At 33.6% G+C, this 13,850-nt stretch overlaps 2 protein-coding genes across 4 annotated transcripts in view; both read left to right on the top strand.

The window, feature by feature from the left end:
• Positions 1-11,430, top strand: part of LHFPL3 (LHFPL tetraspan subfamily member 3) — a 629,939-nt gene extending 618,509 nt beyond the window's left edge. The window contains exons 14-15 of the mRNA XM_032484193.1: positions 10,042-10,156; positions 11,098-11,430. The gene's annotated coding sequence lies outside the window, so the exon portion shown is untranslated. The remainder of the gene's footprint in view (positions 1-10,041; positions 10,157-11,097) is intronic.
• Positions 1-13,850, top strand: part of KMT2E (lysine methyltransferase 2E) — a 55,292-nt gene that overhangs the window by 2,456 nt on the left and 38,986 nt on the right. For 2 of the 3 annotated variants that reach the window (XM_032484181.1, XM_032484182.1), the window contains exons 2-3: positions 10,042-10,156; positions 11,098-11,327. In XM_032484181.1, coding sequence (XP_032340072.1) covers positions 10,042-10,156; positions 11,098-11,327 — 345 coding nt within the window. Of the gene's footprint in view, positions 1-10,041; positions 10,157-11,097; positions 11,328-11,788; positions 11,878-13,850 lie in introns of those variants that run through there. The other variant, XM_032484183.1, reaches the window with a different exon arrangement.

The raw sequence follows: 13,850 nt of genomic DNA on the forward strand, positions 1-13,850 counted from the left end.
AAAACTCGTTATTCGCACCAAGTCCAGCCTCTATAATACTTGTTTTCCTCTCATTACTAATTTTGAAAACTCTTGGGTTTGTTTTGCCTTTCTTTGAGAGTTAAGGATCTTGTATTTTACTTATTTCTGTTCCCCATTACCTTGCGAAAAGTTGTTTATCCCCAAATTTTGAACCAGAAAAGAATGGTTTTAAAATACTTGAGGAATAACTGAATACTGAAGATCGATAGACTATGATTTAGGGATATCTGGTGTAATAAAATTTTGTATTATTTGCTTCTATTATTTTTTAAGCAGTTGTAAACATTGCACATTCAAATAACTAGGCACATTCACATAACTAGGCTAGTTATGAAGATTTTTTATTTAAAAATAACTTTACTGTACATAGTGTGAACAAACCAATACCTAGACCTTGGTGAATAGAAACAATATTGAAGCCAACTCCTATAGTGGAGACTGTAAGATACTCTAAAAAAATTGCCTACTGGCCACTCTTACTTCTTAGCACTAAGGTTTTACCTGCGTTGTGTTTGTCCTTAGATTTGAAAAATGCTGATCACAACATCACAGATTAACGTAATGACCGATTGATTTTCTCAGTAGGGTCTGGCATAATACTTGGTACAACTGAAAATGTGGAAAGGTAATAATATATTTAAAGGGAAAGTTGCACTAAGTGTAACTATAATTTTTTAAAACTTAATTAGCAAAATGATCATAACTGGGATAATCAGGAGACCATCTTTCTTACCAGGAAGCTATGTCTATAAAATTTTTGATTAACTACATGCCCTTAAATGTAGGCTAATACTAGAAATAGACTTCTTGCTTCTGGCATAATTGCAGTGGATAAGACTTAACAATCTAAGAGAAAGCACATTCTGGATCATCATTTGTAAGCATCAACTGTGTGTGGAGTATTTTACTAGAGCCTCAGTTACAAAGGTGAAGTATAAACTTTATAATTAGTTGGGACGTCAGAACCCTAGATTAGAGCTGTCCAATAGAAATATAATGTAAGTCATATATATACTTTAAAATTTTCTAATAGCCATATTAAAACGATTATACAAAGGTGAAATTAATTTTGTCATATATCTTACTTAACTGAATATCCAGAGTATTATCATTTTTAACATATATCAATATAAAAATACTGAGATAGTTTATGAATTTTTTTTCCATGCTAGGTCTTTAAAATCTAGTATGTGTTTTACACTTCCAGCACCTCTCAATTCAAACTAACCACATTTTGAGTGCTCAGTAGCACACATGTCTAGGGACTACTATACTGGATAGAGAAGCTCTAGACCAAATAACAAAGTGTAGGAAGAGAAAAGAATGGTGAAGCCTAGGCTGGTTATGAAAATTGTAAGTGAAATCATAATTATTTCTTTTTGAATAAGATAAAGATATAACTATGATGTAGATAATGTTATTCTCAAATTATTAGTGAGGAAGCTGAAGTCACAGAGTGGGTAAGGGGCAGAAGTAGAACTTATCAATGAATCGATTTTAGGCCTTTTCTGTTACAGCTCCTTTACTAATACTATTACAAAAAATGATTTATGTAACATAACTAGTTTATTTTGATATATGGCTCATATAAGTAGTAGCTCCAGTTCTAGGAGTAGTGAACTCAGTGTAATAAATGACTGCATATAACAAAGGTATTCTCAGGTCTCTGCTCATAAATAGAGACTGTAAAAGAAAACCTGGCCGGGGTAGGGTATAACTCAGTGGTAAATGCATGCTTAGCATACACGAGGTCCTGGGTTTAATCCCCAGTACCTTCATTAAAAAAACAAAAAACAAAAAACCTAGACTTCATTATCACTAGAAAGTTGAGCCAGAGTTCAGCCATTTATTAGAATTGCATGGTTTTTTTTTTTAATCCTAACTGATAGAGGTTGACCTCTTTCATTCCTTTTTACCTCTTTCACATCTGACATTCCAGCCATCTGAATTACTAAATTGGTTAAATAAACCAAGATGAGAAACCCTTCTGGAGCTGGAAAGTGAAAGAGTTAATAAATGGGAAATGTTAAATTTCTTTCCTAGCCTTTTTAAAACAGAAAAGCCAAAATACTTTTCCCTCTCAGAGACTGGGAACATAATTGCTAACATTGTATTCCTTTTAATATTATCATTGCTACCAAATATTCCTCTAGAAATCTTTATGTAATGAACGTTTGTATAATTATATGTATTTTTGGATGAGGTGGACAGATTAGTAAATATGACATGTGTAGGTTGCAGGGGGGTTATTTTGGAGGAGGGCTCTTAGTAGTATGACTGACAATACAGTAAATAACCTATTTGTTGGCTGAGAGTACAAAGGAGAGATACCTGGGTTTTCAGTTTTGCCACTAGCACTAACATACCAGTGAGCCCTTAAGCTGCTTAGTTATTGTGAACTTTGGTCTCTTCATTTGAAAAAGGGCTTGGGTTGAAGTATTGATGCGACTCTTTTTTATTCCAAATTTCTGAGACTCGGTACATTTTTACCATCTTTGATATTTGGTATTTGATATTAAGTTATTTCAGTGCCTCTAGAGCCACCTGCTGGCAGAATTCATTAATTTGTTGAAGTGCTTGGGTGCTTTTAGTCTGAATTTATATAATTGAAAATACTAAAATGTTTTGTGTATAATGAAATGTTTTCAGTAGCTTTTTACTTGTTCATTTTGCACTAGTACTTAACATTCCTTTTATGATTTCTTTACACTTAATCTGCTGTTAAGAGCTAATACATTCTGCTGCTCTTAAAGTAGGTGTTGATTTGCTTATTGTAATTTAGAAGTGCTTTCATTAAACTGTGGTTTTGTTTTAATATTCAAAAACCTATTTTAAAGTGCTGTCTTAGCATTGTTTAGAACTGTTCTTAGGATGATGTTGAATTTCTCATTTTTAATACTTAATACTGAACAATTTTTTCCTCTAATTTTTCTTCACTTGTGATACTGAATACAGAGCTCCCTACATCCATATAGCTGTCTGTAATAATGTCTCTTAATCATCCCAGCAAAAAGTCAGGCAGGTATTGTTCCCATTTTACAACAGAAATAAGGAGATTAACAAACTTACCTAAGGCGACATAATTAATAAAAAGTAAGAGTTAGAGTTAAGCCCAGGGTTCCTTGGCACCAGATGCATGTTGCCACATAGATCAGAAGAGCTAGGTTTTGTTAATGGATGAGTTAAATGAAGTAAAATGCCACATTTGGTAAGTTGAGGACAATTGTTATACCAGACCTCTCCATTAAAAAAAATTACTTGTTATGCTATTTTAATGTGTGTATTTTTAATATATCTTTAAAGTATAATAGGTTATAACAATGGTGATAAAAGAGGACAAGATTTTTTTTAATTTTTAATTTTTTGAAGTATAGTTGACATAATATTGTACAATATAGTGATTTGCAGTTTTTAAATTTATAGTTATAAAATATCGGCTATATAGAAATGGACAAGTTTTGATTACAAATCTGAAGGAACATATTGAGAACTCATGGAGATCTTTTATACTCATTATTAAAACAATTAGGGGAAAAAAAAACAATTAGGGAGCCAGTATCTATCCATGTGCCATTGCTGGTACCCATGTGTTACTGAATGTTTTAATGTTAAAAGGAAAATTAGAGGTTTCACCTAAAACAATGATATAAACCACTCATTAAAATCCAACTGTATTTTAAAGGTTTATATCGGTGAGAAACTAGAATTTTGAGGAGTATAAGAAAATTATAAAAGTCCAATTTCAAGAGGACTCAGCTTATTTAATCAATTATTCTAACCTGTTAATATTTCTCTAGATGCCTCTCAATTTAATGATTGGCACTTCTCTCCTTTTAGAGCTTCAGTTCAGTTCACCTGACTTACTTAAATGTCTGCACTAAGAATGTGTAATGTGGCTTGGGTGATCATTTTTGATGACTTTTTAAAGAATAAGGATATTTTGGTATAAACAAATAAGATTTTAAATTTGTAAAGTTGTTCCAGAAAATGTAGCAACGTCAGGTAGATTACTCAAACAAATTGGTAGTTGTTCTGCTTTCTAAGTTTTCAGCAGTAATTTAGAACTATAACACATTTGAAAATAAACTTTTCACTTTTAAGAATGGAAAGACTACATAAATAATTTCAAATTTAATGACTGCAATGTTCTCCATATTTAAATAGTAAAGTTTGTGTAGTAATGACAAAGTAGCGTAGATTCAGGACTCCCAGCACTCAGGCTTTGTGTAACTTTAATAAAGTGACACATAGTACTGCTGTGTGAGACAAAAATGAGGTAAAGCTTTTGACCTTACTAAGTCATTAATCCATAGGCATAAACAGCACTCTAGTAAATTTCACAAGCATAGTGGAAATAATGCAGTTCGGTGGGAAAAATACTAGACCAACTTAAGAGACCTGGGCTTTAGTATTTTCTTTGCTATTATAATATCATGTGACTTAGAATTAAGACTTCATTTTATAAATGTGGAAACTGAGACCCCAGAGTGATTATGTGGCATGTCCCATGCATAAACAGTGACTTAATGTTAGGGCTTAAGTCTAGAGTTCTGCCATATCAAGCATGACTCAGCAGCTGGTCCTCCACCTCTAGCTTCATGACAGCATTGTTTGAGGTTTCAGGAACTTCCCTCCACACTACACTTGTCTAGATTCAGCGAGAGTAGATCTGCTACCACCAATCCTAGGCCAGAACAAAGCTACTTTCAGAAGGAGGGAAAGGAAACCATATACTGACACTCCCTTGGGGCCAGGTGCAAACCAGCCCTACCATATCTTTATTCTACCTGCTCAATTTACCAAGTCTTAGCAACAGCATTTTACCTTCTAGAAGCCCTGAGCATCACCTCACAACTTCACAGTTAGGTTCTGAGAGTGGCTAATTCAGATTAAATCTTGACTCTTTGTTGATATTTTCTGTGCCTCCCGTTGCTTTAATTCCTCAGGCATTGTTTAAATTGTAAGCCCATTCAGATGCTTGAATCCTTGAATTGTTCTCCATTCTATTAATTCTTCACCTGCTGCATACAAGTTAGCTTTTACTTGGACCATGCTACTGGCATATTGAAGCTAGTGCCTTGTATTGCTTGCTCTTTCATCAGGATTTAATAGTATTGATTCTCTACCTTTGACTTTAGTGAAACTAACCTTTTGTGGGTTTTTTTTAATTGTAAAATATACATAACATAAAATTTACCATTTTAACCATTTTTAAGTGTACAGTTCAGTGGCATTAAGTAAGTTAAATACATTTCACAATGTTACTTCAGTGTCCAGGCAAGAGATGACAAGGGCTTGGACTAGGACAACAGTACAAATGGAGCGAAGCATACTGATTCTCAGTGTGTTCTGGAGGGAGACACAGGATTGACCAAAGAATTAGATGTGGAGGGTGAGGGAAAAGGAGCAATGAAGAACGACACTTTAGGGTTTTAGCTTAAGCAACTGGAAAGAGGTGGAATTGTCTAAAGAAAAGATGAGCCTTGGGGGTGGGGGAGGAGCATTTGTGGGCAAAAGAAGAAGAGCTGAGTAGTAGTACTAGTTGCAACAGAAACCATATTGTTCCCGGTCTTAAATATGTTTACTCACTGGCCCTTTACAGAAAAAGATTGCTGACCTCAGCTCTGATTTTAATTTAATTTTAAATTCAAAACTCTGGGCATGCAAAAGAGGATTTTTTACAGCAGACATGTACTTTATAGTCATCAGAAATCTGCATTAAAAGGTCTAGTAATGTGGAGGGCTATTTGGGTGGAGCTTATGAGATAGAATTAGGTTAAGGATGATTTGGAAGTCATGAGCACATAGGAAATGGTAAAAGCTATAATGGTGGATGAAACCTCCAGGAATGGTTTACAAAGTACAGACTCGTGGAAAACACAAATATTTAAAAAACAGGAGAAGAAACATTTTAAAAGGAGGTTAAGGCATAAAAAGAAAGCCAGATGGAAAACAGTTTGGTTGTTTCCCATGATGTTAAACATAGAATTACTTTATGACCCAGCAATTCTATTCCTAATGGTATACTGAAAAGAATTGAAATCAGGAGCTCAAAACAGATACTTGTATACCAGTATTCATAGTAGTATTACTCACAGTAGTTTAAAGGTGGAAACATCCCAAGTGTCCACCAACAGGTGAACAGATAAGCAACATGGTAAGTTTATATAACGGAATATTATTCAGCCATAAAAAGGAATAGGGTTTTGCAGCATGCTGCAAATGAATGAACCTTGAAAACGTTACACCAAGTGAAATAAGCCAGACACAAAAGGATCAATGTTTTATGATTCCACTATTTATATTAGGTATCTAGAATAGGCAATCAGAAACAGTAAAATAGAAGTTACCAGACGCTGGGGCTTGGAGGACGTAAAAAGTTGTTTTCATGAGTGCAAAGTTTCTGTTTAGGATGATGAAAAAGTTTAGAAACAGACAGTAGTGAGTCATGAATCATATGGCTTGAAGGTCTCATGGTTATATCTGAATCTTATTATATAGCAGTAATTGTTGAATGCTCATATCTTAGCTAATTTTATTTCATTTGTTTGGGAGAGGTAAAACTAAAACTACAAATATTTTACAGCCTTCCCATGGTAGAAAGACTATATAGAACTGAACAGAATGCCCCTTGTTTGTTTAAAAAAAAAAATCTTACGTAGTTTGTTTGATTTCCATGAGTTGAATGCTATATTTCATTAAAGTAACAGTTCTGATTTCTGGAAACTGGAAAATACTAAAAGGCATTAGGAAACTAACAGAATTAAAATAGTTACTAGAGAGAGATTGAAATTTACTATATTATTTGAGTGACTGTGTACTGACCATGATAGAATACATTAGGAGAGAATTTAGAGGTAAAAGGGATATAAAGTTCTCCAGTATAAGAATTTTAACAAGTGATAGTATTTTTTAAGTGATAGTATTTTAAGTAGGAAATTTTAAATCGTATTCTCTTTAACTGATGAAGGATTAAGTGATGAAAAATTCCCAGATTGTATAATTAAAGAGTAGGAATTTAAGATATTAGTATTTTCTCAACTCCAGAGTCTATGTAAAGGTCTCTTTTTGGAAGGTCTATAGTAAATAATGTGCTATAGATCAAAAACAGGCACTTGAAGCTGACTCAAGCTTTGTGTGGCTAAATAGCCAAATAAAAGATGCAATTATAAATAACCAAATAAAAAGTTTCTTTCAGAATTCTGAGCAGTCTCTTAAGGGAAAAAGTAGACTCAAAGAAGTTTGGCATGTCATGTAATGACTAGAAATTAAGTGGATAAAAAGATACTTTGAAGCATATTCAGCAAATGACACCAAGTTCGGTAAGGTTTTAAAGACACATTAAGAAAAGGAATGCTGCTAGAGAATTAATGGAAACTTCTTGTTGGTAGTATAATTGATAGACCCAGAGATTACCAAGAGTTAAGTCTTCATATAGTAATAAAATACTGGAAAGTCTTTTATTTTCATATTGTCATTGAAAGCAACTAAACATCAGATGAATCTAACAATGGTTAATGCACTCTGTGTTCTATACCTAATAAAAATATTATGTGGGTAAATCATCAAGGTGAGTTGGTCCCATACTTAAGAATTGAAGGAACTCAGTAATGAAATTGCAGAATTATTAATTGCACCATTTAATATTTCTTTCTTGAATACAAAGGTTAACAATTTGGACTCTGGGCACCTTGCACTCATGAGGATCACTTTGAAACTAGACAGGGCACTAAGTGTTTTTCAATGAAGCAAAAAACAGCAGAAGTAATTTATTTATAAGTAGGGATGGAGGGAAGGAGTCTGGGAGAGGTAGCAGTTTTTACATGCTCTGATCAAGTTCAGGGCTTCTCCTGAATTTGCTGGATCTGGGAGAATTATTTACAGATTACTCAACCTCACATTTGAAGCTCTCAGCTTTATTTTGATATGCTGCTACTCTGATCACATCATTACTGTGTATAATTTTTAAGGATAAAGATAATATTCTTTAGCTGGATACCCAAGATACTTCTTGAATTTTTCCTTGCCTGACTTATCTGCCCTCATCTCTGGCCCCTTTTCCATACCTTTAACTCTATCTGATACGAATTTTAGCAGTTCTTTTAAGTCTGTGCTTCCTAAAATTCAGTGAACATAGGATTGAATGTGCTTGTTACCATGTAGATTTCTGAGCCTGATCTTTACAATTTTTTATTCATTTGGTTAAGTAGAGTTGTAAGAAATTGTAACATGCACTACTGGTGATTGTGATGCTGATGATCTGTCCATCATGCTTAGAGAAACATGCTTAAACGTGTCTTACTGTTGATACCTCTGATTGCGTGTGTGCATTCTGTCTGGGATACCATCTTCATCTCTTCCACCTCTGTATTTCTTGGGCTTGTTGACTTGTCATTCTTTAAAACACTTTAACTATTGTGAACGGCCCCCATGCATACCTCTGATGGCACTTTGTAATCATTGATATACTTGTTTGTCTTGCCTTACATCATTTTCTTGAAAAGAAGGACCACTTCTTTTACTTCTTTATTTTTTGATTTCCAGCATCTCAGTGTCTTCTACTTAATGTGTGCTCAGATATTTATTGAATGAATGAAAACTGTATTATTGTTAAGTTCCTTGAAGGCAGAGATGTCTTACCTTTACATTCTCTCATACTCCCTGGCAAACATCAGGCCCTCAATATTTGTTTAATCAGTGCTAGTCAAACTGAGGTCTATGGATGTAGTCCCCAGGGGGCTGTGAGCTCTTTGACGTTTTAAAATTTGCTATTATAATTTTGAGCTGGGGGGAAAAATTAAGTATGTTTAGAGTCATCATAGATGACTGCCACTTAATATCAAATACTGTCATAAGATTTCAGTGCAAGTGCTTGAATTCATGTTCGATGATATTGGTACACATATCACCCAAAGACCTAGTTGTAAATTTTCTCTAAATCCAGATCTACAAAGAAAAATCCCCCTCCTATTATTGGGATTGGTGTATTATTTAATTTTGAGAAAAAGCTAAGTAAATAAACACTATCCTGAAATCTGACTCTCCTGTCCATACTCCTTAGAGATTCCACATGCCATTTTTCCTATCTTTTTGCATATGCATGAGAGACTGTCTCTCCATCATTACTGCTTTTTTTTTTTAATTAAATTTTTTTCAATAGAGCCTAGAACTCTGGGCTCAGAAGGATTGATACAAGTGAAGAAGTTGGGAAAGTGATGTATGTAAAATGCTAGGCCAGAGAACTTACAAGTCAACCATAGTGGGTGAGTTGTTACTCTCAGTTGTATCAGTGGTTGGTCTGGTCATCAGCCATTATCAGGCCAGAACTGCTAATCTTATTACTCTGCCACAGGCTGCTAGTTACGTTTTCTTCATAAGCAAACCTTGGTTCATTGTGATATTTCTTATTCCTTAACTTTACTAATATTGCCAAGGCCTTGTTCTATCTTGACACACTAACACATACATGGAGCTTTGAACATTGAAATGTATGCTCACTTTCAAATTGGGGTCCATATAGATTCAGTGTGTCTTTTAGTCTTGCTTAAATTATTTCTACCACTTTTTTCCACCCCTGTGCATAGTGTCCCCAGTGCCACTGAGTATATTAAATAATGTTTAATTTCTAGTAATTTTTTGTTTATTTATTGTTTGGGGTGGGTAATTAGATTTATTTATTTATGTATTTATTTATTTAATGGAGGTACTGGGGATTGAACCTAGAACCTTGTGCATGCTAAGCATGTACTCTACCTCTGAGCTATACCTCCCTTCTAATTTTTTTTAATGATAGGAGAACTATATTTGAACTTGAAGGTGGGGCATTTATTGCACTTAATTAAACAAAAGTTTTTTATGATGTGGACTCTAGATAGGCTATATCATATCCACAAGGTGTCTACATTTTAGACATTTTAAAGACATTTGTGTAGCCAATAACATAAATGCTTGTAATTTTAAATTGACTAAAAGAAAAATAAATGAATGGAATTCTCTTTGATGCAACTTTTTTCCCTCTAGACCAGAATCCGTAGAAGCTAGCCCTGTGGTAGTTGAGAAATCCAACAGTTATCCCCACCAGTTATATACCAGCAGCTCACATCATTCACACAGTTACATTGGTTTGCCCTATGCGGTAAGTGTCAAACATTTATCTGGAAGGGTGTTTTTTAAAAGGTATTGTGCCTAAAAGTGAATATTTAAAATGTAAACTTGTTTTATCCTACCTAAGCAGTTAGGTATATAATTTGTAGTTTAATTTTTTTCATTGATCTAATTATATTTATTCAAGGGGTTAAAATTCTATTAGAGTGATGTCCTAGAAGGTTTTGTATTATTATTATTTCCCTTTTTATGCTAATAATAGTTTAGTGTCATGATTCTTTATCATTTCTATAAAAAGACTAGATAGAATTGTACTATCTATTGTTGATTCTAAATTACACAGCAATTTATATAGTTACCATTTATTTAGCACTAATGTTTTAGGCTGTCTGCTAGGCATTTTTACATATATTATCCCCATTTAATCTTCAAAAGCAATCTCATAGGTATAATTTTCATCCCCATTTCATAGCTGAGAAAATGAAAGCTTATCTAAGCTGACTTATTCAGTGCTGTATAGCTAGTAAGAGGCAGAGCATAGACTGAAACAGCTACATAACTGGACACACTTGTGATACTATTGAGGCACAGGTAGAGATTTTTACCACTTGGATCAGAATGAAAAATACCAAAATTTTAGAAATTCCTATTGTATACTTTATAGTGACAATATGTCTTTTGTAATTGTTTTTGTTAGCCTCTGCTTGGCTGAGGTGGCTTTTTTTTCTTAACCTTTATTCTTACATCTTGCATTGTAAAGGTGACCAAGATTGTAGATACATATTTTCTTTTTCATTTACTACTATGGTTTAATATCTAGTTTCACGAAGTCATTAGTTTAAAGTATTAAGGAAGAAATATGCTAATTTCCTATCTCTTGTATATTCAAATTAAGGATTGAATTTTGTTTAAGTTGCTAGCTCATATTGTTGTTGAAATTATTTTATGCTGTATTTGTGTTTAATTATCCAGGACCATAATTATGGTGCTCGTCCTCCTCCAACACCTCCGGCTTCCCCTCCTCCATCAGTTCTTATTAGCAAAAATGAAGTAGGCATATTTACCACTCCTAATTTTGATGAAACTTCCAGTGCTACTACAATCAGCACATCTGAGGATGGAAGTTATGGTACTGATGTAACCAGGTGCATATGTGGTTTTACACATGATGATGGATACATGATCTGTTGTGACAAATGCAGGTAAAATATTTCACACCATTTGTTTATTTTTCTTGACTGCTCCTAATCTTTGTGATTGTTAACAACATGTTGGAAAAGATAATTAAAGTCACTTTTGAAGGAATTGATGAATGCATTTTTTAAGTGAGACTTTTGCTACTGTCAGTGCAGTCTGTTTTGTTCCTAGATAAAGCCCCTATGGGAAAAAAGCTATCTTAGAGTTGATTAGAAATCCTCATTGTTAATTGAGTCAGTCTGAACTTTATTCATACAGGATCACATCTCTCCACTCATTCGATAGTAATACAACTACATAAAGTAGACAAGATAGAAATGAGAGGAGAATTGAGTCCTGTGTATTTCCTTTGGAATTATTTGTGCTGTATAGTCAACTGTGATTTTCCAGTTTGGGGGAATTATACATTTTGATTGATGTTTGTTTGACCTGACTCTCTCACCTCCTTTTGACTTGAACCTTGCAGCACTCTGGAGTCTCCTTGAACCAGAACCACAGTCTCCCCTCCCCCAACCCTGGTTCAACCACCAAGAAAGGCCTCCTCCCCTAGAGAAGGTGTGATTGGGACAGAAAGTGGGGTTTTGTTTTCATTTTTGTTTTTTGTTTTTTTCCGGTGGGAGGGAGTTGGGGAGGATGGAGAGGGAACAGTAGGATTTCAGCCTTAAAGTTTCTGAGTCCATCCCCTGCATAGGGTGGGAAGCAGAGAGGAATTAAGCAGTGCACTGTAGAGGGTAAGAAAGTTTAATAGTTTACAGAATGTCCTGGGTCTGGTCCTTAAGGCATAGCTTCATTATTTGATTTGAAATAGGATGTCATATACTCATATTTGAATAGTGTTAAGATGCATCATTGAGCCAAATATAAATTACTTTGCATTATTTGTAATCTTGTTCCCATACATTAGATTGGGTGATTAAGAGTGGGATGTTAACTGATATAAACATGTAGTTAGGGTTATATTTCAAAAAGTTGATTTACCTTTGCCAGAAAGGGGAAAAATTAGTCTTAAGTGGAATGTGAAATTTGATACTATTTTTATGGAAAGTTGTAATGTTAATACTTTGAGTTAATTTTAATAATAAAAATATATTGTAATACCTTTTTAAATTTAAAAATAAGTTCTCATTACATGTGATACATATTATTACCATAAGCAATCACCTCAATGAATGTATTCAGGAGGTAAATTTTAAGACTAAAAACATAACTTCACTCATAACTTGTTTTTCTAATTTTTAATTAGCTCCTTATTAGCAAATCTCAATTCATATTTTAATCAATCCTATAAAATACTTTCTCATAGCTGATTTTGTCTAATATGGTAAATTACATACCATTTGACAGTGTTTTTATTTTAATGCATAAACTGTTTTTTCTTTTGATGAATTACAATGATCTATATATAATACAGAATTATCTCTATTAGAAAATAGTGAAATAGTCTTTAGGATTTATACCTATTTACAAATTCTTGAAGGACTAGTTTACATTTTTTGGATTATTCATGGTATTTGCTTCTTAGTGTCTGCTCTCTTTGTTGTGAATTTATTTTTTGTTATTCTCCTTTTCTGTCATTCAACCTGTAGTATACTGCAAAGCTTAATCTTTTTTCCTCAATTCTTGTTTTACATTGCCTCTATGTATTTTCATATATCTTGTGCTCATACTCATTTCTTTCAAGTTTGATATCTAGAGCTCTGATTATTTATTTTTTAGCTTTATTTTTTCTGTTGTCTGTGTGACATCATTACTTACCCCCAAATTTAACTTAATTTGTTATTCTGACTCTCCTTGTCAGATGCTTTGCTCTTCTTTTACACTTTTCCCCCAAAACTTTGCTATATATTCCATTACCTTCCACATTGTACCAGTTCTTACCCCAGCATCCTCAGTTAAGAAATAAAAAGCAGTATCATAGCAGTTAACTTAGTAGCCGTATATTGAAAGTAGCTCATTACTATATAAAGAATAATTAAGACTATTTTTAGAAACAGGCATATATATCAACTTTAGACCAATTAAAGTCTGGGCAATAAGATACAACAATAACAGAAGTTTACTGGTCCATGTATTGCATTATAAATAGAAGACAGATAGCTTTAGTCTCTGTCTTCATGGAGTCTCTCTTGAATTCTTTAAATTCATTTTCTCTGCCATCAGTCTACTTCTCTACTTAACTCAGTTCCGGAATGTTGGAAAAGCCTTTTTGTTGATTTTTCTGCTTCGAGTTCCTTAACTTCTTTGAATTAACACTGTATACCATCATAGCACCTCTAGTTATTAGCTGTTGCCAGTTAGAGGAACTCTACACATATCCCAACTTCCCAAGTTCTGTATAATCTGACTACACTTTACTAATCCAATTTTATCCCCCTCTATTTCTCAAAACGAACATTCTTCATATATATTAACTGCCTTCTAGCTGTCGCTCCCTGTATCTGTCTACTTGAGAAAATGTTGCTGTATTGACATCTCTTCTTCCTAATTTCCCTAATGAGATTCTCTGCAAATCCATTATTCTTCAGGGT

This window comes from Camelus ferus, chromosome 7, assembly GCF_009834535.1.
Source record: "Camelus ferus isolate YT-003-E chromosome 7, BCGSAC_Cfer_1.0, whole genome shotgun sequence".
Taxonomy (NCBI): Eukaryota; Metazoa; Chordata; class Mammalia; order Artiodactyla; family Camelidae; genus Camelus; species Camelus ferus.